This window comes from Falco naumanni, chromosome 12 (genome assembly GCF_017639655.2).
Source record: "Falco naumanni isolate bFalNau1 chromosome 12, bFalNau1.pat, whole genome shotgun sequence".
Lineage (NCBI taxonomy): Eukaryota > Metazoa > Chordata > Aves > Falconiformes > Falconidae > Falco > Falco naumanni.
In genome coordinates, this window is record NC_054065.1 from 4,514,423 (window position 1) to 4,541,339 (window position 26,917).

A 26,917-nucleotide genomic window follows, 5' to 3' on the forward strand; every position below is an offset into this window, starting at 1 on the left:
GTGGCCATGATTATCTCGGTGATTCCTCCCAAAATACCAAGGAGGAACAGAAAATTGTAGCATGGTACAGTGAGATTTAGCCAGAGGCAGGGCTTGGGGAGGATTATTCCGTGTTGCACACAGGGAAAAGGGGTCATGGTCTGGTCCGCAGCAGGCACAGACGGCTTCCCAAGGGAGGTGATTTTAAAATGTTTGGGAAGACGTGATGCAATAGCAGGCATGGGGTAGGAAACAAACCGATGAGGGATGATGTGGCAGGACTGGGACTGTCTGACCTTTTGCAGCATAGCTCTGGTTTGAGCGGAGCCTTGAAGGAAGGGCTGTGGGGCGCTTGGGCTGTTCCGTGTGATTAGGTCCAAGTCCATGTTCTGTTACTGCTGTTAGAGCTACTGATGTGTCAAATATTTAGATGAAAACCTGGGAAAAGCTTAAATTCAGGCTCTGTAGCTTTAGTCAGCATTTTTTTGTGGGTAGAGCACAGCCTTTACTCAAGTGTTTTAACACAAGCCCTTGCTTAATTGATTTGCTGTGTTTGTATCGTTCTCGTTCCTGCGGTGTTACTTGGGCAGGTGACAGGGCCTTCACGTGCGAGGGCTGCCCAGGCTTAGCCCTCCCGGTACCGTTCTGCGGGGTAATGGCGGAATGAATGGCGGCGTGGGGTTTTATGGAGGAAAAACCCGAGTTTCTCCAGTTATTTTCTGAGTGATTCCGGTGGGGTGCTGGGGTAAGCGGGCTTGGCTGGCTGTGGGTGCCGGCAGCAGCGGGGAAGGGTTGGTGTGACGTCATACTGAGCTCAGCTGAGCTGGGCGTGACATCATTGTGGTCTAGAGGGTCGGGCGTGACGTCACGTGCGTGACGTAACGGTCCCTCCCAAGTCGGTCTGGGGCGGCGGCCGGGCTGAGTCACCGCTCCGTGACGAGGCGGAGGCGCAGCCTGGCGTCACGGCCGCGGCGGCGTGGCGGGCCGGTACCGCCCCCGGGCCGTGGCGGCGCGTTGCTAGGCTACGGGACGCGGGGCGCGCGGCGGGAGGGGCGCCGCCGCTGCACTGCGACAAGGCGGGGCGGGCCGGGGCACGGCCGCCGCAAGACGGCGCCCCGGCGCTCCCGCACTGCCCGGGCGGCCGCAGCCCCGCCCTCCGGCCGCCCCATTGGCTCTCCCTGGCGCGAGGGGGCGGGGCTACGCTCCCCGCCCGGCGCCGATTGGCGGCTGGCACCCCCCTCGCGGCGCTCCCCGCCCGCAGAGAGGGTGGGGCCGGGTGGCGCCGGCGTGTGAGGGAGCCCGTCTCCCGCGCTTCGGGCGCGGTGGCTGGCGGCGGACGGGGCTGCCCGCGGGTCCCGCCGCGCCGAGCAGCCCCGGGGCGGCTCCGCTGTGGGGCCTTGCTGGCAGCGACCGGGCCGTGCCGGGCTGCTCCCGGGCTCCGCGCCGCCCCGCGTGCCGTTCGTCCCCTCAGGGGAGCGGCGCCGCCGCCCTCCCGCCGCCTGCCCCGGCGGCCGCGCCTTGAGGAGGAGCAGCCGCTGCCCGTCCCGCCGCGCCGCCGTGCCCCTCGCCTAGGGGCCCGCCAGGTAACCCCCGCCCTGGCGCGTCCCGGACAGTGTCCTGCGGCCCCGGGAGGGCAGCCCGGCGGCTGCGGGGCGTCTCCGCCGGGGGGGGCTGGGGTGGCTGGCGGGGGCCCCGTTGTCGAGGGCCCCGCAGCGGGCCGGCGCTGCGTGAGGAAGCTGCTCGCACTTGTAGGATCTTGTCCCAGAAAACTGGGAACGGTTTTTCTTTTTTTGTTATTTTATTACCTGGGTTTAGTTTTTATTTTGACTAGTACGCGGGCAAAGCAAACCGCAAGCCAAGTTGCTGTTCTTTCTCTTCCCGCCTCGCCCTGCACCGTCCCTTCCTTGCGTTTGAGGGTCCCTCAGGAGACCCCGCGCTCACCCCCCCACCATCTTTACCTTCCCATAGGTTATGCACATGGGAGGGGAGAGCAGTTCTTCAGGTTTAGATGGATTCTTTCCTTTAAATAATTTAAAAAAAAAAAATCAGCCTTATATGAGGCGGTGAACTTCTGCAATGTATACCAACTTCCTGCGGAGTGATTTAACTATTTAATCATACCAGTTTTATGAAATATTAGTGTTGGGAATCACTTACACCCCTTACTTTAGAATTTTATGTATTAGCAAAAAATCCTAGTCACATATCTCTCCATATGAAGCATATCAAATGACTTTGTCAAAATTAAATAACTAAACTTCCCCCTCCTCCAGTTTGCATAGTTGAGGAAGGAGTTAACTGAGCTTTACTTGCAGGAGCAAACTGGAGAGAATCTGTAGAAGTTGCCTTCTGTTTCTTGACAGTACAATTTATTACAGGCTTTATGTTGCTGCTCTTCTGGAGCACACCATTCTTGCACGAGACAGTCTTGCATGTGTCTTTAACTATATTTCTGTCAGGATTTGCTAAAGGACAAAAAGGCAAATGTTAAAATATCATGTATACAGCCACAAAGAGGAGTCCCATGCTCTTTCGAGAACAGAAAGAAGAAAACTTAACTTCTTTATGCTTGTAATTAATACGCTGCTTTGTTTATCTTTGCAGTAACCAGCATACATAAAACTGTGTTTTAATGTAAGAATAAGCAAATAAAAAATATTTGAGAGACAGAGGCTTCTTTCTCTCTGAACATCTCATTACATTTTAGCGTACCTGTCATCCTTTCATGGTCGAGTTGCTTCATGGTCCACAATGCTGATGCATGCATAAACTTGTTACCAGCAAAGTACTCAACATTTTTTCCTTTAAATTATAGACTTAATCATACCACAGAAATAGTCCTTAAAATGATGGAATATTGACATTGCTAGTAATGTGAATTTCGTTAAGCATATTTTATGGTGCAAGACCAGAGGATTCCAATACTCTCTCATTTACTTATGTCCTTCAGACATTTTTAAACCAGCTGCTATGTGCATCTAAGGTAGCACAAGAAGTCAGTTTTGTATTTTATAACCACCCAGGCTGGTTTGCCACTGGTGCTGATGTGTTCTGGCCCGGTTATTTCTTTTCATGACAGTGGAGATGGTGGATATTCAGTGGCTTGAATATAATTGATACTGACATTTGGCTGTGCGCTGACAGTGAGAAGTCTCCACCACAGAATTACCACAGCGGGCCACTTGATAGTGCTGTCAGGGTGAGGGTGAAGGACTCCAAGGACTCCAACGACTCCATGCCTGCAGGAACTGATCTACCTTTAACTCGTAGAGGCATCTATCTGAGTTGGAAAGTTTGGGCTCATACTGGCTGTGAAGGATCTTTGTCCTTTAAAAATGGCTATTTCGCATGCTTTGCAATAGATTTAATTTAGATGTTCAAAAGGTATGACACTTTCTATTGGACTTCTGTGTTTTGTTCGTGGCGCTTTTTTTCCTGTTCTTCTTTTTGAAATCTCATGAGTATAGGAAACCTAAGAATTGTGTTGGTGGGTTCTGAGTTTTTTCTTTCTGATGGTTTCAGTCAGCTGATCTTTTCAGGAGATGAAAGCTGACAGTTACTTGCAGCTGTGATTTCTGTTTCTACCAACAAAACAAACAAGTGCTGGAATAGCTTCTAGAGTCAGAAACAAAATCAGTGCTATTTTGTATATTTGAAGCATCTTTTCTTAGAAAAAGGGTGATGCAAAGGCAACATCTGTGTGTAGTATGCTTTTAGTAACAAGTGATGAGTTAATTCTGCTACCATCTAAGTGTGTTTTCTCTGAACTTTTCTGTAATCCTTGCTTTATAACTCAATTTTTTTTAATGTAACTTTTAAGTTCTGTGATTTATGTGATCGGTGTAAGGTACTTCAGAAAAGATCCAAAGTGCATTCCAAATATGAGTCCTTACAAAGCTCTTCTGCTGTGCGTTACTCAAATATGGAAGCCTTGATTAATGCCTGCAGTTTTCTCCCAACATATGCTGAAACAATACTTTGAACTGGTACTGTGTTCCCTGGTGCTACACATAAAAAATCCATTTGGAAAAAGAAAAAAACCCCACTAATTTTCAAATTAGAAGAACTGCCTTTTTTTTAAGGTGTTCACTGCTGTCCTTACATGCTTCGTTCTGGTGTTCAGCTTGAAACTGAAAGAACAGGGGGTTTTGGCCCTGATCATCCCAGCTAATCAGGAGTTAGGAGTGCCTTAGGACACCTTGAAACTCGAGTCTTCAGGATGAGAGCTGGAAGTCATCCAGGTGGGGCTCCAAAGTATTATTGATGGCCGTTAGCTGGGTGCCTTGGTTGGCTCCTGTGTAGTGGAAGTCGGGTGTGCGAAACAAATAGGCAGAGCAAGAGGAGACCAAAGTTGAGCAGCTGAAAGTTTGGGGGAACAAATAAGTGTATCTGAATTTAAGTAAATTTACATTAAAATGGCCCTCTGTAGCTTAGGCTGTTTATTCTGAGTTTGTGGGAGGCCGTTTTTTTTGTATTGGAGGGCTCAGGGGTGTGAATCCCTCCTGGAAATGGACAGCTGAAAGAAACTGTGGGTAGTGCCTGCTGCTGCTGAGTTGGTTTTGGTGTGTTTTGCACATCTGCTCCTCCCCCCAGGGTTTTGAGGATGCAGACATGAATATGTAAGTTTTGTCAAATAAAGCATTAGTACTTGACTGTAATACTGTGATAGACATTGCCCATAGTAATTTATGGAGTGCTGCAGTTAATGCAGACTAAGCTTTAGCAAACTGTGCAGTGAGACTGGCTAATAATGTTTTCTCTTCTAGGCTTAAGTAGCCAAAGATGAGTCGTGGATTTTCAGAAAACAATAACTTTCCATATGACAACAATCAAATGGTTTTGGATATGATCCTGTGTTCCCTCATTGGTGTTCCTCAGCCTATCAACTGGGACAGTGTGGCAAGGCTAGTTCCAGGATATACATCCAAAGAGGTGAATTTACTAATAAAAGAATTCATATACTTTAAGCAGTACTTTATGAAGGAGAAAACATATTTGGGTGAGGGAGGGAAATTGAAGTTAAAGGATTTTTTTTGTCTGAAGTAATTTATACCTGAAGAACTGAATGTTAAATGAGCAGGAGATTGAAAAAACCCTGTTTCTACAAAATCTGAACACTGAGATTAAGAAATACATTCTCCTTTTTATTTCATTAGAACTAACATAGAATAAGGAAAATATTACTGGAAATTAAAAATTAAAAAGTGGAATACAAAAGGTAGTTGTGCTAACATATTTCAAATTACATAGCTAAGATTCTAATGGAAAGGATGGTAGTACCAACTAACCACATGTAGATTGTAGCATACGTGGTAACTTTCTATGGTTGTCATTGCACTTGTAAAGAAGTATGAGTTACGGATCTCCATGGGGTAGTTAAGAGTGCACTTGCCACTTGTATGGTTCTACAAGATGTAGATTTTTCTTTACTTGGTCGGAGTTGGAAGAACCTAGTGCTTCCATATACTTAATCTTTCTGGATTGCTGAATTTCCTGTTGAAATGCTTACATTTTTTAAAAAAGAATTTTGAATTTTTCATTCCTGAGGGGCATTAAGCTAAGAGAAGAAAATGCCTTTTGCCCTTGTGATTCAGCAAAGCTGGAAGAAAACAAGCCAGCAGTCTTCACTTTCTTGCAAACTTAATCAAATGTGTCAGCTCACATTGCTATTGGGCATCACTGTAACCTTGTATTTAGAACATAAAAGTGAATGATTGGGAGTAGAAGCTTCTGTGGAATATTACTGCCTTTTAAGTGCTTGGCAAAGCATTTGGTGGGGGGTGTTTTCTACTGTATACCTTTCAATTTGCAGACAGTATTGTGCACATTAAGCAAATAAAATAATTATAAAAGTATTGGTGAGCGCTCTCATATTAATTAAGATTATATGATTGATTAGTACATGTCTGATTACTCTGTTTTAAAAAAACCAAAGTGTCTCAAATATGCGGAATCCATGTTTAAGGCAACTAAGTAAATTATAGCTGTGCGTTTATGTATCTACTATATAGTAGACGGGCATGGTTACAAATTTGAGATGCTACGTTAATATCAGAAGGATGTCACTGTGTGCACCTCTCCCAAAGGGGCAGGTGGCATGCAGCAATGTCAGTTAGCTCAGTCCTAAATAAATAGATAAAAACAGCTGCTTGAATGGAGCCTGATGAGCTGTGTCACAGGAGAATCACCTGTAGAGTTAAGTAGATTTACTTGTATGTGTAAATTACCTGTGTGTGGGATTCTGCCGAACTAAACTCATAATTGTCATTGTATCTCTACAAATTAACAAAATGATAAAACTTTCTAGTTAATCAAAACAAGGAATGGCAAGTTAATAGAATTGCAGTGGAAATTGCCAGTCCCTTTTATTCGAATTGAACGGGAAGTCATGTAATAATTATGAACCAGTTACTATAACTGTTTTTAATAATATTTGACAATGTTTATGGTAAAAGAACTAGCTACAAAATGAGAATTTAAACTCTCCCCATAACTTTTGTTTTTGCAGTTCAGGCTTAAAATCACAGGTTTTAAGGAAATAGAAGTTGAAACAGGTTCTATCTTACTTTTTCTATTAGAGTATTTAATTATGGTAAACCTTACTTATTTTACTGAATATTTATGTACTTTCCTGATACTACTAAATAGGAAGCATTACAAGTTTAATATCTGTAACTTCACATGCAAAAGATATATGAAATACACTATCTGTCTCAAATTACAGTTATTAAAAATGTACTGAAAGCTACTGCTTCATTGTTGTATCATTACATTTTGTGACAGTGTGCAAAAAGGTTTGATGAACTAAAAGGCAGTGGAAGTTCACCTGTTGACAACCAGTATAACCCCCTGATGGCCGCTGGTGGGAGTCCTGTGGAAACTTTAGCTACGTACATCAAATCCTCCTTGCTTGATACACAGACAGAGTGTCAGGAGCCTGCTATTGGGCAGGATTCCGTTACTGTAACTGGTATGTTTTCAGTCATTCTGAAATATATTGGCTTTGATTATAATCAGTATGTGCATGCTTTTCTGCCCTGAGTGGTAAGTCCACCCAGGAATAGTAGTTGTTCATCTTTTGGAAGACAAAGTTAAGTTTCAATATAATGCGTATGTGAAGCTACTTCCAGTTAGTTTAGATGAGAAGTCAATGTTTGTTTGGGCATTTTTAATAGCTTGTCCTTCCAAAAGGCATAAATCCTTAAGTTGAATCCTCTGTTTAGGATTTCTTGGTGGGGAGAGGAATTCCTCTCTGGTTTTCTATCCCCAGTGTTGTACTGTTAAACCTAGAGCCATTTGCAATCTCGCTGAGCTGTGCTGTAAAAATAACTAGAAAGTTTTGTGTAGAAGAGCTGCAGCAAGCTGAGAAGGTGATTCCCTGAGGTCAGACCCTTAACCTCCCAGCTAAAAGCCCTGTTTGCCATGCTGCTCAATGGCGAGATGGCTACATAGGAGTTGGAATGTAGTGTAGCTACTTTTTGATGCGAGACAGTCTTCCAATGGCATGTAGAGTGTCTTCCTCAATTATGTGTCCCAGTAATTTGGCAGAGGAGGGCCAGTCCTAACAGTTGTATTTCAATCACAACACAATTAAATATTGTTGACATTTCCTTAAGTACTTCTCCTGTATGAAGTTGTAACTAACTGTGCGATAGTTATTCTCTGACTTTCATTGTAGACTGAGATGTCTTCAGTGCCTTGTAGGACTTGGTAAATGTATTGCATGTGAAATTCACTTCAGTAATAAATTTCTGTGTTAAGAAGACGTGTTTAAACAATATGTTCTCTGTTATTACGCAGTCTTCTAGTCACTGTTCTCTTTGCATAAGGAAAACAGCTGTTTGACCTTTGCTGGAGAATGAATAAATTGTTTTTAATAATTTCAATCAAGAGGTGATATTTGAAAAGTGTATATATGTAGTATCTAGATTGAAAATGCTTCCAGTCAGCTTTCAATTATGTACTTGTTACATGCATGGTGTGGAATAAATGCTTCTTGCACCCACAGATGACTACTTGTAAGATTAGTAGCTTCCCAGTAAGCAGTTAACAAGCTAACTCTGCTTATAGAACTTTTTAGACAATTAGTGCATGTTTTCTTTTTAACAATGTAACACATGTAGTAAGTATTAATGCAGTTAAGTACCCTAATGTTGCCTACTGCAAGATCCTAGCTTGAGGTTTTTCTCTGCTTTCTCTGCAAGTTTGGATAAATGATTTTTCCTGTTGATATGTAATTTGTTGGTATGAAATCAGGCTAATTAACCTTTTCTCAGGCTGGAGTGAACTCACCTGCTTAATATTTGTGAGGTTCTTGTATATTTTCGAATTGGAGACTTGTGAAAAGCCTATTTGTAATTTTTTTGTTGTTGTTTAATTAATTACTTCCTAGTGGATTTATTCACATCTGCTTACTGTTAGGATCAAGAATTTTGAGCATGTTTGGATTTATTTGTGGATATGAGTCACAGAAAGAAAAAGCAATCTGACCAAATTAATTTCGAGCTGGATTCTGGTTTGGCTGAGTTATAAAAACTCTTTTATTACTTGCCTAATTATAAGGCAAACTGCTGTTTGCCTCTGAATGCATATTATGGCAGTAAACAAGCATATAGGATAGCCTTTTACCCAAAGTATTTATTACTAACTTTCTGAAGTCAAACGATCTATAAGCTTTGAGGGGAAGATAAAAAAAAAAGGTGGGAGGAAATGTATGGTGAAGTTCAGACATCCCCGTTAATTTGGCTGTCTTGCATATTCTCATCAGCATTATTTCCTTTAATAAACAACTTCACTATGTTCAAAATAAACTTCTTAATATTTGCAGACAGAACTCTTCCATATTTTTTTTGTATAGGCCCTTCCTTTAAAATAGTCATCTTACCTTGCATTCAAAACCTAGGACTAGTGGGGGTCATCTGCCTGCGGTGGAATGGCTGCCCTCGAGGCTGTGGCTGACCCAGCCCCTTCCAAGGTTTTATGAAGGTCTGCCTAGTAAATCTTCCCCTTTTATTAACCATGTTCCCTCTATTATGGCCTTACTAAGGCTTAACTGTGTGAAGCCTTAGGCTGTATCTTTGGAGAAAGTTTTGTTTCTTCTGCCTCTGGTGCGATAACTTTGCTTTCCTGAAGGTTGTAACTACTGTGTTCTGAACTGTACGGAGCTTCCAGGTAATTTTTGTTGGTGGTCTGCTATAGTGATTTAGCCATAAGGTGAAGAGGTCTATCTTAGTTGTCTTCAGAAGAGTACAGCCTCTTACATTACATGAGAGGGAGCAGGAGCTTCTGGAACTCTTCCTAGAAATCTGGGTAGGGAGTAGTCATGGAAAATCATGACCTTATGGATTTTCATCAATGGGAGACAGATATGTGCACTTCCATTGTTAAAAAAAAGATAATGATCTTTATGATTTGTAATCAAGATTATCAAGAGGTTTCAGATTGCAGCAATTCATTAATGTCAGAAAAGTTATTCAGTGTTGGAATGCTGAGGTTATCTTAACCCTTTGCCCAGAACTCTCTGGATTTGGTGACTAGACCTCCTGGACTTCACTGGGTTTTGTGTCCAGGTTCCACTGTTTGTAGTGCATTTGTGAAGATAATCTATTCCAGCTAGAGCGCAGCTGTCCTTTATTGCTGGGATAAGCTACGTGATGTAGCTCTAGGACTAGACACATTTCACGGTCTGCTTTCTTTGGTCTTGTTTTATATAATCTGCTGCTTTAAGCCTTGTGTTTGAGAAACTTAGCAAAACCACACCTGAAGAGACTTCTGCGCTTCTGTTTGGAGACAACTTATTTCCAAAGCTAACACATTATGGATAGGAAGCGGAGTTAGTCTCAAGTTGTTATATCCTGGCAGCAAAGCTTCCTGAAAACAGAAGTTTTGATGTGACAGAGTATTAAGACCCACATTCCACAAAGCAGACAAGGAGAGCTAAAAGAATGGGTTGTGTTCCCAGAAGGAGATGCTGAAGACTGCATGAATCTTCCAGCTCTATATAGAGACTGGATCTGTTTGGGTTTGCAGCCAAGTGTCTGGGCAACCCAGCCACGTCGCTGGTCTGAGTTTCCAGTGCATGCCATTCAGAGCAGGAATTTGGATTATATAGTAGCCCTTATGGTAGCAGATTTGTTGCTAGTTGTGTAACATTGCTCCACCATGACAGCAAAAGGTCAGGCATTTTTGTTCTAATGCAGCCTTTTTTCCTTGCATTTAAGGAAGGCCCAGCACAACCTCCACAAGGAATTGTTCTTCAGAATCCGAGAAAGGTCCTGTGCATAAAAGTGGAGAAAGCACTGATGAAACACAGGGGTAAGAAGATCTTTATGTGTTTGTTATCTAGAGGATTATAGAACTGAAAGAAAACTGTGTAGATTGCTCGTATTTTTCTACTGTCGGAAAGAAACCAGCTGGAATAAATGCTGTAAGAAATTTTGAAACCTTACATTGCTACAGAAATACTAGGGGTTGGTTTGTGTTGTGGTTTAACCCCAGCTGGCAGCTAAGCACCACGCAGCTGCTCGCTCACTTCCCCGGCTTCCCTGGTGGGATGGGGAGGAGAACTGGGGGAAAAGGTAAAACTTGTGGGTTGAGATAAAACCAATTTAATAATTGAAATAAAATGCAATAAAAACAACAATTATAATGAAAACGAGAGAGGGGAAAAGGAATAAAATCCAGAAGGAAAAAAAAAGTGATGCACAATACAGTTGTTTACTACCCACTGACCAATGCCCAGCCAGTGCCCCAGTAGTGATCACGCCAGCCAGCCCCACCCTTCCCAGTTTATACACTGAGCATGATGTTCTGTGGTATGGAAGGAATATCCCTTTGGCTAGTTTGGGTCAGCTGTCCTGGCTGTGTCCCCTCCCAGTTCTTGTACCCCTCCAGCCCTCTCGCTGGCAGGGTCTGAGAAACTGAAAAGTCCTTGATTTGACATAAACATCACAGAGCAACAACTAAAAACCTCAGTGTGTTATCATTTTCATACTAAACCCAAAACACAGCATTGTACCAGCTACCAAGAAGAAAATTAACTCTTATCTCAGCTGAAAACGTGACAGTTCAAAAATTTCTCATGTGCAATAGGGATAGCTTATTTAAAATCTGACCATAGCATTCCTCCTAGTGATTGATTGCTGCTGTGGTGAGAATGGGAAACATAACCTGATTTCAAAAGGAATGAAACAATATTGATGCTCAGTAACATTTTAATAAAAAAAAAATTAAATTCTGTGAACATAGATTTGTCCTATGTGAAAACAGGAGGAAAAAAAGCTGTAAATGAAAAGTGCAAATGAAATTTTTTACTACAAATTCAAATAGCCATGCATGTGACTGTTTTTTGTGCTATCATATCTCAGTTTTCCATACTATACAAGCACACACAGAATAATGTGTGTGTTTGAAACCTAACAGTAACCATCTTTTTGTAGTGCAGCATTTACTGATTCTAGCTATGACCTTTTCTTAAGAAACAGATGTTTTAATATACAATAAAAATTTTAATTTCTACACACAAAAATTGCTGTTGTATGCTGTTACGGTTCTTGGGTGCCTCAGTAACTTAGGAATATATTTCTGCCTGTTTTTTCAAGAAAATGAAAAAGGAAAAGAACAAATAAGTTCTGTGTGTAATTCAACTAGTATCCCATAACAAAGTGGTGTGACTGCATTGGTGACTGGAGTTAGAAATCTTCTTTTTCTGGTCTCTTAACAATTAAATTGCACTGATTATGTGTCAGAGGATATGGATCTGTGTTCTTCACCTGACTGCTATCTGACAGTAGTTTCTATTAATACTTTTTATTAATAGTTAATAACTGCAACTTGGTTTGCTTCTGTTAATAAAAACCCATTAGTGACATCAGTTTTGCAATGTGTGATCCAGATTTGGAGATGAGGTCTTTGTTGATTGGTTTTGGTGTTCTAACTGGCTTATGGTGCTAATTTGGTTTGTGGCTTGTTTTCTTTTTGAGGCCAAATATGGTGATCCATGTGTGTGACGAAGCAAAAAACCTCAAAGAAGATTTTGTGTGTCCTCGAGACCTTTTGATTTCAGAAATGAAATACTTTGCTGAGTATCTGTCAGTGGATGCCCAGCGCTGGGAAGAGGTGGACATCTCAGTGCACTGTGACGTTCACATCTTCGACTGGTTGATAAGATACGTTAAAAGGAACACTAAAGATTCTGAAGCTAATGAAATGCCAACTTTAGGTAAAAGAATGTGTGTAGATCATTTGTTGTAGGTTCATTATGTTCTGTGATAATGGAAGACTAATGTTTTTGATACAGTTCAGCCCCAGTCTCTTTGTTTCTGACTGGTGTGCTGAAGCCTGTAATTTGTTAGAAAAGTGTTGCAACAGAGATTCTCTGGTCAGTATGGCAGTAATCTCTGATCTGTCAACACTGACAGCTTTGAGGAAACATCTTGATAGCTGAAGCAGTGAAAAAGGTCTAATATATTTTGGGGTCTGGTGTTTTAAATTAAAGATTCTTCAGACTTGAACAAGAACAGAGTGGTAGTTTTAAAATACTGATGATTGTTGGGTTTTGGTTTGTTTGCCCTCGCCTCACCATTGGGACAATTGCAATATTTTCTAAAATTTCAATGCAGTCTGATCCAATGGTAGAAGAACTTTTGCCTTTATGAATCTGAGGCAAGTTTTTAATTTTTTTATAAGCCTTTGCTACCATTTTTAAAAAACATAAACGGAGAGGATAGAGTTAGATCTTCCAATGCAAAGGTTATGTTAAGCGAAGTCTCATCTGGGTATGATGGATACAGATGGAAGTTAATCTTGTTGTGTAATTGTTTAGTCATTGTATCCCTATGAAGCCACCTTGTTCAGTTTTTATAAATTCTGGTTTGTTATAATTGTATTCTGGCCACCTAAATGACAAATCAAAACTTTGTTTCTTAAGATGGAAAATGCTCTATACATTGGAAGATGGAAGGACAGGTTGACTGGTCAAATAATACTTAAAACAGATACTAAATATGCAGAGGGAGGGGTGTGATATGAAGTTATCAAAAGGATTTATGTAAAAAAAAGCAACCTTTTTTTTGCCTTTTAGAACCATCAAATGTGATATCAATTCTTATTTCCTCTGAGTTTTTGAAGATGGATTCATTAGTAAGTATTAAGAAAGAAGGAAAGATTCTCTGCCATAAGTTAATTACCAGCTTGTTTGTTATAATTTGGCTGTTTCAAAATCTTCTCATTGCATCATCTGTTTCTGTGAGTTTTACCACCTTTCTTACTCAGTGCAGTAATCTAATATTTGCAGAATACTTAATGCAAGAAAACTTAGAGTAAATTAATTCTAAATGTGGTAGTGGGATCTTGGATTTGCTTTCTGATGACTGATCTAGAATAACATCAGTAGCTGACTTCTGATCCTTTTTTATCAAAAAGGATTATTAAATGAATGAGTACCTTTGTTTTGTATCCTTTTTACACGAATGACACGCCTAGGATATGGTTCTCCAGCTCTGTATATCTACTGACTTGTTAGTTAAAATGTTTGTTAGAAGTTCTGTCATTGGGGTGACCCACCATTAAATACACAGTAAACATAGCTGTTTAAGTTGAGATCCAGGCAATACTATGTATAATGTGTACCATGGATCTTTTTTTACAAGCAATTGGAAGGTACCACTTGTTGAAGATGAAACATCTGTGGAGTTGTTTTTTGGACTGTAGAAACCTTTTGGAGGAGAACATAAACTAACACAGAATCATGTTAATCAGAGTCTGCTTTAGACAAATCTGAGACTTGTTTTTTATTTTTAAGTTGAAATGGAATAGTTTTCCAAAACACCAGACTTTAAAAAAATAAGAATTTAGAAGCAATTAGTACATCTTTTGAGATAGCTTTGTCTAGAATTCCTTGCCATTATTTTTAACGTTTCTGTTTTTCCTAGGTAGAAAAATGTATTCATTATTGTCACAAAAATATGAATGCTATTGTAGCCACACCATGTAACATGAATTGTATCAATGCTAATCTTGTTACACACATTGCTGATCTCTTCACGCACAATGAATTGGAAGAGCTGAAGGACAAAAGAGACAAATTTAAGAGGTAACTTTTTGCCCTGTAATACACTACTGAAGTGCTGTCAGGCTTTTGGATCATTTTTCAGAACAGCTAAGACACTGTGGGGTTTCAAGTGAGACATATATACAATTCGTATTCTCATGTAATGTATCTTTAACACAATATCATGAAGTTACTTCAGAATTTTGTATTCAGAATTTTGTATTAAAATTATAAGCAAAAGCAAAGAGCTTTTTTAGGAAAGGATCAAAAGGAAAGGCTGTACTAGAAGTGTGGCATGGACAAATTATTCATGAATTCTCACATGGGAGCCAGGATTAGGGTAAGGAACTTTTTATGGGATGACATGCTCCTAATTTGTAGAGAATGGTTTGGCTTCAGCGTCCTGTGAACTCTGACGTTTAGATGTAGAATTTAGGATGGCTGGAAGGCTGAATAGACGTGATGGAGTACTATTTCATAAGGACTCCAGCTTAGTCAGTGTCAAGATAAGGGCCAGTTACTGGAGGGCAGACTGACAGACAAGCAAGGTGAAAGAAAGGAAGAATTTTAATCAGTAGGGATGAAGACATAACTTTAATTCTAAAAGTTCAGTGTAATTTCACAGAAGTATTCATTTATAGAAGGTCTTTTAGTCAAGGTAGAAGTTGGCATTTTATATTGGCAAGCAACGTAATAGAGCAAAAAAATTTAAGGGATCCCTTTCTTCACATCTGTGTAAAAATGAGAGATGACCAGGTCAGGAACCAGTTACCCAAACAGTTTAGTTTAAAGGAAAATCATATTAAAAGCTGGATTCTGAGAGAAAGGTGGTGACTTTGTTTATCATCAGAATATAATTGTTAGTCTCACTATACCTAAAACAATTTTCAGTTTTTTCTAATGGATAAGCTGTGTTGTTGTCATTAATAGTAAACTTTTCTGCAAGAAGATTGAGAGACTGTTTGATCCGGAGTACCTAAATCCAGATTCTCGAGGAAATGCAGCAACATTATACAGGTATGGCTGTTTTATATTACTACTTCAGTTGCAAGGACAGTCCCTGTGTTTTGAAGTCCTGCTCTTACTCCAGTACTTTATTTCTTTCTTTTCTTTTCTTTTCTTTCTTTCTTTCTTTCTTTTTTAAATAATCTAGGTGTTGCTTATGTAAAAAGCTGCTAACTAAAGAAACTGAAAGAAGGATTCCTTGCGTACCAGGAAAAATCAACATAGATCAACATGGGAATATTGTCTATGTTCATATAAGGTAGTGAATATATATATATTAAAAACCTTTCTTCAACTATATGATCTTGGGTGATTTTACAAAACACAAAAAAGTTTAGGAATTACCAGATACCTTACAAAATGAAGTTATAGATGCATGAAGAGCAGTATGAAACATTTCAACTTCTTACATTACCTAGCAAAAGGAAAAAAAGGGGTGATTACCATATTGTGCTTCTGAAACTCATTCAGTGGTGCTGCTGCTGAATGGAAATGGAAAAACTACAGCCATGATTACTGGGAGGGCTATTTTGGGTTGTGCTGCCCTAAACAGAAAATACTCACTAATTCTTTCATCAAAAAAGTGTTAAGATATATGTAACTGATGACAAATTAAATTAAAGGCTGCATTTCTACAAGGTTTGTTATTAAACGATGGACCCATCTCTGCCAGCAAAGAAAGGCTAGAGTTATTTTCTAGACTGACTTTGTACTGTCAAATCAAATATGCAGCCTGCTTAAAAAGTACTATAAATAAACCTTGCCAGTTGTTTTTCTGTTCTAAAGGGGAGCTCCCAGGACCCATTCTATATGTATGCCTGATTTGTTTGGCACAAATGGTTAATTCAGTTCTGTCTGTTTGATCCATGTTTGTGAATAGCTGGATTGTCTTCTTAATGAAGATCAGTGTGTGATCAGCTGCAGTTCCCTCCCTCCCCGCATGCACCTTTTAAGGAAGATGGTGGGAAATTAATAACAGGAGACCTTTCTCAACAGATCTATTTCATTTGGAACAACCAAAACACTGTTCAGTATCAGCTCCCAAGGTAACATGTATTTGGTGTTACCTCCCACCAGTAATTCCAAGGTGTCGATTAAGTTCTGCCTAACAGTCTAAACAGAACCAAATCTTGTGACCCTGTCCTGACCTGTTAGGATCATTGATGATTAGCCACATGAAATTCATTAACTGTATTACGTCACTTAAGATGACTCTATGTAGCTGCTATACAATTCCTAGCATATAAATGTGCAGGGTTGTAGAGTTACTCAGAGGATTATTTAGGTTCTAATTATTTGCCTCGTGTACTTGTGACAGCTTTTCTAAACAGAATCAGTTTACTGTTCCTTAGGCAAAGTGACACTGGCCACTAATGAATTCAGGCTTATGAGCTAATACAAGCCTATCTTTAATGATTTAAAAATAGGTTTATGTTTATTGGTCCTCTAGTGGTGCCTAGAATTAATTTCCAGTTGGAAGTACTGCTCACTTAGTCTGGGTTAGATGTATTATATATGACCAAAACCAGTTCAGGCCAGGGCTTAAAACAGTGGGAAAACAGTACCTGCTGTTTCTAAGGATAACATGCGCCGGTGCAAGTTGCATATTCTCTTTTGGATTCTGAAGAAGCGTGTGTCATTTTATCACCAGGAAGGAACAAGGTCTGTATTTTTAAGACTGGAAGTCTCAGATACATGTATTCATCAAAAAGACAATCTTATATTTTCAAACTTTAATTCTCAACTGAATAGTTGCTGTTGTGTTGCAGATACATAGTAACATTATGTTGGCTTTTAAAATAAAATACAATGGTAGTACTTTGCTTCTGTTGCACAACATATTGCTTTAAAGACAGAAAACTGCAATATGACTGAGTTTGTCTGTTTGCATGTGCATATTTTGATTTCTTCTGCTCTGTGTATTGGGTTTTCCTCTCCTTAATGGTTCTCCTGATTTCCAAAAGGTTTGATATTTATCTTGGTTTATAATTTGCAAGATGTGGAGCTTGAGATGAATCAAGCTGTAACTCTTTGTTATAAGTAAGTTTAGGATGTTGCAGAAGAATATAGGCTCTTCTGTCATGGTCTGAATTTAGTAATGATTGTCCCACATTGTATCCTTCTTGTTCTGAACTCTTCTGTAGGCTTTTCACCAGTGGAGCATGTGTTGCTCTGCTCCTTCTTTGCCTCACCTTTCTGGTGGCAGGATCAAAACAGAGTTGCGAGTCTGTATGCAGCTTGACCTTTTGCTTTTTCAGAGACAAAACCTGGGAAGTGCATGAGTACTTAATTTGCCTTCATGAGGAATTGAAATCCTGGAGGGATGTTTATTGGCGTCTTTGGGGGACTGTCAATTGGTTGACCTGCTCGAGATGTAACCAAGTTAGTATGTTTTGACTTTCATTTATTTGTCTGTAGATAGCATGTTGTGGGGGAGCAAGGCAGGGATTAAAGCAGTTTGGAAAATATGTGGCAACAAAGCCTAGTATGCATTCTTTGTAGTGCAAAATTTTTACTTCTGTAGCTAATATTACCTCTCATTATCTCTCTTTTTATTCTAATGTAGTCTTTCCTGTGTACTGAATTCTCCCATTGCCAGTACCATTTGCAGCCAGTTCTTTATCCAGGTGTAGTAAGTGCTCTGGGCTCGACTGCGACAGGAGTATATCCCTGTTGTAACCAAAAAGTTCTTCGATTTGATCCTACAACCCTCCCAAAGGTACTTCAATACTAGCTCACTTTTAAAAGTGTGTGATACATGTTGGGGGAGTGACAGTGTGTTATGAAAATACATCTCTTTCAAAAGAAGGATTGTAAATTGTTGAAGTGTCCCAGGGCAGGCTAGGACCTTTGGAAACAAGAACTGAAAAGTTGAAATCTGTTATGGTACTTACTGAAATCAGTTTGTTGTATTAACTCAAGGTTTTGATCTTTTGTGTATGTGTATCGCAGGGCTGCCAAGTGAGGGATCACATGGTTGATTTACCTTCAGGAAATGAAGACGGAGATGCTTTGCCATCTCAGACTACTAAAATATTGAATGATCTGCTTCATTATAGAGATGTTATTGTTGTTCCTTTCACTAAGGATGAGAATAGGTAAGAATTTTGTGTTACTGAAATAACTTAGCTTTCAACATTTAACATGTGTGCACGTTACATTTAATTTCTTTACATTTTGAAATGGGACGTAGGACTTTTAAAGGTAACTTATTTTTGATTGCTTAGTTGGAAATTGGGAAAAGAACAAGTACTTTTTCATTTTAAGCTTCAAGCAGACATTTAGTCATTCATCCTCCATAAGCATTCACTCCTTTATGTTTTAACGGATTGTTTATCAAAATACGTAGCTGACTTGGAGGTCTGTTTTCTTTCTTGATATTTGATGAGTAAAGAGAGACTGATTCTAAAGTTGTGAAATAGAAAAAATTACTTTCGTTTCACATCTTTCTCTTTAAGTGATTCTGGCATTGGGCTCTGTGATGAAAAAGGCATTGAATGTGATGTGCTTGTAGAACCAAATACGCCGTGGGGTCCCAAAACTGGAGAAATCAATGCTGTGAGTGCTAATTTTTTTCCCCCCTTTTTTCTGATAATGAGGATTCCTACAAGGGTACTTTGAAGAATTCATTAGACAACTTTTAATAAAAACAAAACCCATACATTCTTGGAGGAAGTAGTGCACTGCTGAGCATTGCAGGATAGCATAGGCTAGCGTAGGTGCAAAATACCTAGTTGGTGAAAAGGCAAAACTTTTACTGTCTGCTGGAAATATTTCTGTGTATCATATAGAGGCAATTCTCTATGTCTCTGCTTTCCACCCCATTCTTAAACTGCTGATATTTAAGGATCCAGTCATACTTTAAAATGCATGGCTTGGCAAATATTCAAATGATTGCTACCTTTGTTTTGCCTCCTGATGTATCTGGGTGTGTCCACATAGCTTTTGCAAGAGAGTCCATAAATCAAGAGCTGTAACTTGGGTTGTGTTTTGGTTGGGGATTTTTTTTGTTGGTTTGTTTTGTTGGTTGGTTTTGTTTTGGGTTTGTTTGGGGTTTTTTTTTCCCCCAGTGTGTGAAAGTTTTTACTTTCCAGAACTATGATGCATGTATGTTACCACGTGTATGTCAGGTCAACAGAATGCTGTCACTTGTCTGTCAGATTGTCAACAGTCCAGACTGTTTATAATACTACCTCTGGTTTAAAGAGAGCTTTCATGCAAAGATGTTTTTGAAGTTCTGCACCCTTCGTGGAACTTCTGCTAACTCAACAATCCTGATAGTAGCATAGTGTCTGCTGATTCCATGAGGATTTCAAGCAGGAGCAGAAGCTCTCCTGCAGTAAATGTAGGAGGATTTAAACTCCATAACCATCTGGTACATAACTTCCCCACCCTGCAGTGGACTGCTTTTTTAGATTAAAATCAGCTGTAAATATTTTTAGTGCTAAAGTTAGGCACATTAAAGCATGACCGATTCCACTGCATTTAATCGGTCAGTGGCTCATAACCTGTTTGAGGTTAGTCGTTCCACCAAAATTTATAGTTGCAGACGGGAGTGGGCCTTCTAGGAGTTACCAGTGTAGATTGCTGTACATACCACTTCTGTTTTTAGAATTCCACTCACATTTTTAAAGTTCTAGTTATTATTACTTCATTAATTTCCATGCTTTTCTTTCTCTTTCTGTGACTACAGTTTCTTTCTCTGAAGAACTGGACTTTACAGCTGGTTAGTAAAGTATTTTCTTCATAATTTTAAATATTTGCTCCTCAGCACTGGCAGAGAACTAAATTTGATTTTTGTCTTATTTTCTAATTAATTGGGTGAAAAATATGTTTTCTTTTGCTTTAATTTGGAGGTTGCAGTATAGCAACGCTTTTTACAAGAAAGTATAAAGTATGCGTGAAGTACTACTTTGGCCTGAATAAAAATTAAAAAAATCCTTTTAAATGTTTTTATAAATGGCAACAAACAATGGACTGGCACTGCATGCATCAGTTCTTAATAGTTTGTTAGGCTGACCAAAATGTAAATCATCAAAATCAGCTTTTGAAGGTCTTCTCTTTGATGGCTTGTCTAAGTTGCCTCATTGCAAAAAAACCTTTTATTGGAGTTGAGGGCCTAGCCAAATGCTGAGAATGGGCAGTTGTTCTTCCAGTAGCATAGGATGTATCATTTACATACATTATTTACTATTTCTGTATGTAAATGCTACAGAGCAGCAGTTTGCCTCTGTCACTCTTGAGGATTTGTGTTGCAGTCTGATGTTCCTAGTGTCCTATAGTAAGATCATTCTTCTTGCAAAAACATGTTTCCTAATCTTTTTGACTTGTAGTTCATATTAAGTGTCATCATTTCTCATGGATTACTAAGTAGTCATTATCACTTATTTTAAAAGATATATGTGTGTATTCAAACAATGTAAACATCACATTCCTTAATATTTTCATTATTCTGTGCTGATCAGTTAGGAACTATTCACTGTGACCCCATCTGTTGCCATCTTGGAGCCCATAGTTTATGATGATGTGTAAGAGGTAGAAAGAAAAAAAAAATAATTTAGGTGTTAGGGTGAGTTCACAGGAAAAAAAGCCAACCAGATATTCCAGACCAACTTGCAATAAATTATTAATGCAGGTAGCTCAGGTGTGCAGAATGCATGTATTTGTAGTGCACTGTGATATGCATGCTTTGTGGTATTTAATTACTGGGTGTCTCAGCAATTTCAGGCAGTTTGCAAGACCCAGCAAGCCTCAAGATAACTGTTCATAAACTTGTACTTTCCTGTATTAGTTGATTATGTGGCTAGCTCAGACATTTGCTACTGTAACAAACTTTCTTATTAATTAGAAAACTAATATAGCCAGCAATGCACTGGATAGTAAACACTGAATCATATGATAATACAGGTTGGAAGGGATCTCTGGTGGTCATCTTATGTATTTCCTCCTGTTCTCAAAGCAGGGCCAACTTCAAAGTTAGATTCAGCTTCAAAGCCATAACACCTTTGCTCAGGGTCATAGCCAGTCAAATCCTGAGTATCTCTGAAGGTGGAGGTTCTACTGCCTCCAGGGGCAACCTCCTACAATGTCTGACCACTTGGAAGAAACAGAAATACAAATACTTACTAAAACATTCTAAGCAAAGATTTCAAATTACTTCCTCAACATTTGAGAAAAATGTTCTCAGACCTAACTGTGCATGCAGTTACATCGCTACAGAGCCACGTTGGAAGTCCGCTCCTTCAAGAAAGATTTAATGTATTATTTAATAGGAATCAAGCCTCACTTATATAATCTGTGGCACTCTACTCCTGTTGAATAGAAACAGCAGTCATTGTTATCTGAAGAAGAGGAGTATACCACTGGCTCAGAGGTCACTGAGGATGAAGTGGGGGATGAAGAAGAAGTATGCAGGAAACCAGGTACTACATGTCTCTACAGTCATCCTCCCTGGTATTTAGAGATAAGGATTTAAGGCAGCAGAATTCTTCTGTAAGCAAATTTTTAAGATTAGACATTTTTAAAATAAATAAAAACTAATGTTATTTGAATTGCATTTCTAGTTTTTCTGTGTTTAGATACATAGTTACGCCACTGTTCAGTGCCACAAAACCCACTGACAAACAAGGAAAGCTGCAACTATTCATGTGTGAGATGTCCTCAGAGTTGATCAAGAGTGTATTTTGCAGGAAACTATTGAAATGCCTGCAACACTTAACAAAATGGAAATAGCCTGTTCATTTACTCTGTAAAGAAGTAGAGAGAAACAATTCTTTTGTAGCTGTATAGATGAGAAAATCGAAATATCTGTGACTATATGAGTAGATATTTCTTCAATTAGCAGGGAGAAAGGAGAAATTAAAGAAATCCTACAAGCACCCAAAGAAGGTGGTTTCTTCACCTAGTGTTCAGAAAAAGGAGAAGCCATCTGATAAGGTAAATCCTAGCTGTGATGCCAGCCTCTCTGGTTGGGTTGAATAATGAGGAATTCTCTTAAGTTTTGAACTTGATCTCAAAACATATTTAATGTGTTTTTCTTTCTTCAACAGTCAAGTTCCCGAGATGCATCTCCATTCACGTAAGTAATTTTCAAAGTCCTTGAGAACATATTCTAGTATGACCCTTTTTGTAAACTGTTACTGATAACATGGTGTACATCTTTCTTTTCTAACCAGCGTGAGTATGCAGCAGAACAAATGGGATGCGTCAAGGTCACTAAGATTCAATCAAGATGCTCAAAGAGAAGATGGTCTGTTCTTGCATGAGTTTAGCTTTCATGAAGTTAATATTATGCAAAGAAAATAATTAATTCATATAAGAAATATTTAATTTTCTTAAAATATAGCTACTTGGAAACCTTTAGGTTGAATTCAATCTCAGATATAGCAATAGGGTTTGGGGTGGGTTTTTTTATAGTTGCTCCTTATTTGGAAATAAACAGACTAATCATTAGTAATCAGCCATATCCAAACCACACAGCAATCTCTGATTCCTCCAAAGTGTACATAAATGTTCATACAGCTAAGAACTCCGTTTGAAAATATTACTTTAGGATTTGATTGGCACTTATTAGCAATTTCACTTGCTCTACAGGAGAAGATATGTTTGTGGCAGGAAAATGGAAAGAAAATCCGCAGCATAAAACTATATATTGTAGTCTTGCATACGGATTGAAAAATAAATGGGCGGCATTGGGCCTACTGTCTTGGAAAATATTGGAAAGCAGTTCAAAGTTTGCAGAAAAAAAAGAAAAAAAGTGCGTTATAAGTGTTTGTTAGCATGGTTTATGTTTTTTATTTAGAATGTCAGCACATAGCCTACAGAGATTGTAGTTGTGTCATCTGATGACTATATAAGTATATGATTATTTTTTCCTGCATCCCTGTGCCATTTGTTGTCTGTGCAGATAAACATTCACTTCTATTTCTTTCCCAGTCTTTCTGACTAGAATTATTTGAACTTCTATTTATTTGTTCCACCTTTTTTAATCTTTCCTGAGACTGTTGTGCATTTTTGCTGTTTTGAAAACCATTCCCACAGATTTTGATCTTGATGTAGTGTTTCAAGCTGAATCTGGATTCTGCCAAGAACACTGCTATAGCTACATTGCATGTATGAGCATTGGTTGCTCAAGATTTTTATATAAGCTGAAAAGAAAGCTAATTTTACAAATACAATATCACTAAAGGGTGCATCTAATTCTTCTTTCTTTGTATTCAGTAGTAAGGAAAACCTCTGTTCTAAATATTCTTTCTTATTTCTGACAGATCAGAGAAGAATGTCTGAGATTACAGGGCACTTGATAAAAATGAGACTGGGAGACCTTGATCGAGTCAAGTCAAAGGACAGCAAAGAAGTAAGATTTGTCCTATCACAATGTAGTGTTTACAGAATTGAAGTGAGTCTTGATTAACAAAAATATGTAACACAAATGAAAATACCATCTATTCAATACTTAAGATCAACAACTGAATTTTATCAGTCTTTGTTTTGTTCCAAGCATTTTTTTTGGTGGAAAATAGTTTAAAATAGTATTTAAAATTTACTGTCTTTAAAAAGCTCTGTGTGGAAAATAGGATGGGTTTAACAGTTTTCAGTACTGCGTTGTGATAATGAAACAAGGAATGCTATAGGTTCTGCTGAATATAGTGATTTTTATGAAAAGTCACTGATTAAATTGGAATAATGTCAAAACCTGGTGGTTTTTTTTTTTGTGTGTGTATATTCCAGTATGCAGGAGGCATTTATTCTAGACTTGAAGCTCAGATAAAGGCCTCAGCGCAGGTCAGTGCACGACAAAACAATGCTGAGAAGAATGCCAGGTAAGATTTTAAAATAAAAGGGAAAAGCAGAACATGGATTTCAGGTGGGGAGGTGATGGATGTCTCCAGAAAAACATGCCTCATTTCATATACTTGTTTTGAATCTGCATCCTCTCCAGCAGGTTAACCCATATATGGTGTGAAAACTTTCTTTGTCAAATTAAAGAGGATTTTGTCTCTTAGTATGGTTTTCACCATATTTTCACACCATATATGGTGTGAAAGCCTCCCTTGTCAAATTAGAGCTAAGAGAATGAAACTCTTGTATCCATGCTGGAAGAACAGCTTTATTGCTTCTGTGTTGGGATGTTGACTGCTGCTCCCGATAAAGTTTTTTGCAAAATTATGGATAACTGGAAAAGCATTAGCCAAGATTCTTTAGCATATTCTTTGGCCTGCTTCCAAAAACAAAACCAAAATACACCCACACACCAAACACCTACGTTACTGCCTGTTAGTCTTGTACCCCTTAAATGGGTAAACCAAAAATGAACTGAGAAGCTGGCACACTCTGCAGGTGTAGAGCCTAGAACTGCTCATAATTTGGCCAGCAGCTAAGCCTCTTGAGCTGAAGCTTATAGCAGACTTGCTGACCAACTTTTAAGGGATGGGTTGGAAGCCTCAAATATGTTGTCAGACAAATTCCTCACAGGTCTTACTTCTGTCAAAAAAATATGCATGTGACTTAGTTTCTGTAGTCCTGTGTCAGGGGGGTTGGAACTAGATGGTCTTTGAGGTCCAACCCAAACTGTCCTACAATTCTAGGACTCTACAACATCACAGTTCTGCCAGCTTGTGTACCTTTGTATGAGTATGTAGTTTGTGGGTACAGGTATCCTGGCAGAAAGGCAACTTTCTCAATAATAGATTTTGGGAGAGGGATTTATTTTTTTTTGCTATCTTCTCTCAGAAGACATTCTAATGTGAAAGTAATTTCAAACAAATACTGTACTAAAGAGCTGACTGGGCAATAATTTAAAATTCTAATAGTAATAATGTACATACATTTCTTATGTGTTCTTAATCCAGGTCAAAATCCCGTTTTGGTCAAGGCCGTCCTACATAAAGACTGATGAAAAAACTTTAGCCAGAATTCATTACTGCTTCCTGAAACCGTACTGCACCCTGACATACGGAGAATGCACATCTCTGAAAGCTTTCCAGTGACTTATTTATTACTTTAAGCTCTGTAAATTATTTTGTGTGATAAATTAATGCAAATCCAATAAGGTCTGTACTTATTTTAATTGTAAATATACTATTTCTTAAATTTAAATGTAATTGCTTTTTTAGGCTATTGTGTTAAGTTGCATAGAAAATATTTTATAAATCTACAAAGTTAAATTATCAGACTAACTTTATTTATGGGGAGGACGTAAATATGCCTTTTAGTATGCTAGAAATACTGAAAAGGGAAAAGCAAGACTACTGAATTCTGAATACAGTCAGCAGCATTAACACAAGTCGCCTAGTGTATTTATATTGTGTAGTATTTGATGGTACATTTTAGGTCAGTCCTCTGGGGATTTGCATTTAAAGTCTGTGACAATACCTGTGATTTAGGCTAGTTTAAGCAAAAATTTTAATGCGGTTCTGAGGCTTCCTTCTGTATATCAGACAACTCCCATTCGTGTGAAGGTGGGTAGCAGGTAGAGACTAGACCTCCAAAGATTATATAAATGCCATTATGATGCACTATTGCATCTTGCACGTGAAATGCTTGCTTTACTTGGATGTGAAATAAACACCCATTCCTGTTCCATATCTGATTCCTCTTGCACAATACAGTGTTTTGTTCCCTTCTAATATCCAGACCTTAGGACGCAAAGCAGTTCTGTCTCTTAATGATGCTATGCCACTAAATTTCTGAACAGATATGCTATTAATTCTGCATCTTTCAATGGAGATGTATCATTATGAAGATTTGTGCATGTAGATCTTTTGGGTCTAGTTACTTTCTGAAACCTGCCTGAATAATACTGTTTAGAAGTCAGATGCACTTTCAAGTTCTGTATTTGGAGCAATAGAATACAAGTTTGTGTACGTGTGAAATCCAGGGCTACCAAATAAAATAACTTGCCTAGAAAATACGTTGCATATTAGCAAAGAAAATGGCAATAATGGCAATAATAATGGTTGAATTCAAGTAAACACATTCTGACTTTTTGAAACAGGTAGAAAGAGTGCTCAGGGAAAGCTTATTCCAGGCCACAGCTGTACAATAAATTGTGAGTTTGGAATTAAGTCAGCAAGATCCTGGGTGGGAGGGTGGGGAGGGGTAAGGAGGGGGAGATCATTGTTTAAATGCACTCTTCTCTCCATTCAGACTTTTTTATTTGTCTTGTTTCTTGAGGATTTTCAGTAGGCATTAGAAGACTAGGATAGCAATACTTGAAAACACTGCTTTCAAGGTGGAAGATTTTTATTGAAACAATTAAAAATGAATGTTGTTTATTGTGTGTTTTGTCTAATGTTACAGCAGGTTCCGAGCCCAATGAAACAAACAGGCAAAACTGGATTTCAATGGCTTTGATTTGAGGCAGGAGTGGTAACTTTGCAGGAGTGCTTTAATCTGTTTCAAATAAATCAGGCTTTATTAATGCCTCAGGCTTGTTTGCAAGTAGTAATGCAGTTTTAAGCACTTACAGTAAACACTGGAAAACAGATTGTTGTTTGCTGAAAGGGGAAGTCTTATAAAATCCACTGGGTATGAAAATGCAGTAGAATAAGTGTTTTGCTACAATTTTGTGACTTCAGATAGAGGATTGTTCCAAATTCCTATGGTAAATTTTGCTATGAAAGTTGCAGGCTGCATGTATGTGTGTTTAGTTTTCATAGAACTACTGACTAGAAGAGAAGGGAGAATTCTGCTGGTTTTTTTCTGTGGGAAAATGCCAGTTCTGTGTGCCAGTATTGTTTTATTCAAAAATATTTTTGAGCATATAAAAATAACATACGCTATGTGCAGTCTGTCTTTTTTCCCCCTTGCCAACCACCTTGAATTTTTATCTTGTATTAATTTTGAAAATTTGTCTTGGTTTAATGGAAATAAATGTTATTA

The 26,917-nt window shown here is 38.8% G+C and overlaps 1 protein-coding gene across 6 annotated transcripts; it reads left to right on the top strand.

Moving 5' to 3' along the window:
* Window positions 1-1,249: 1,249 nt before the first annotated feature.
* On the top strand, window positions 1,250-26,917 carry SANBR (SANT and BTB domain regulator of CSR). Of its 6 annotated transcripts, XM_040611799.1 has the most exons (21): window positions 1,250-1,562; window positions 4,746-4,911; window positions 6,763-6,949; window positions 10,200-10,293; window positions 11,961-12,199; window positions 13,061-13,119; window positions 13,911-14,071; window positions 14,960-15,046; window positions 15,183-15,293; window positions 17,293-17,416; window positions 17,601-17,753; window positions 17,987-18,132; window positions 18,493-18,592; window positions 19,728-19,760; window positions 21,357-21,456; window positions 21,876-21,970; window positions 22,084-22,112; window positions 22,210-22,283; window positions 23,302-23,390; window positions 23,765-23,856; window positions 24,886-26,917. In XM_040611799.1, the coding sequence occupies exons 2-21, from the start codon at window positions 4,762-4,764 to the stop codon at window positions 24,920-24,922; spliced, it is 2,160 nt and encodes a 719-aa protein (XP_040467733.1). In that variant the 5' UTR covers window positions 1,250-1,562; window positions 4,746-4,761; the 3' UTR covers window positions 24,923-26,917. The 6 variants fall into 6 exon arrangements, with proteins under 6 accessions (XP_040467733.1, XP_040467734.1, XP_040467735.1 ...); XM_040611800.1 differs by lacking the exon at window positions 19,728-19,760; XM_040611801.1 differs by lacking the exon at window positions 15,183-15,293.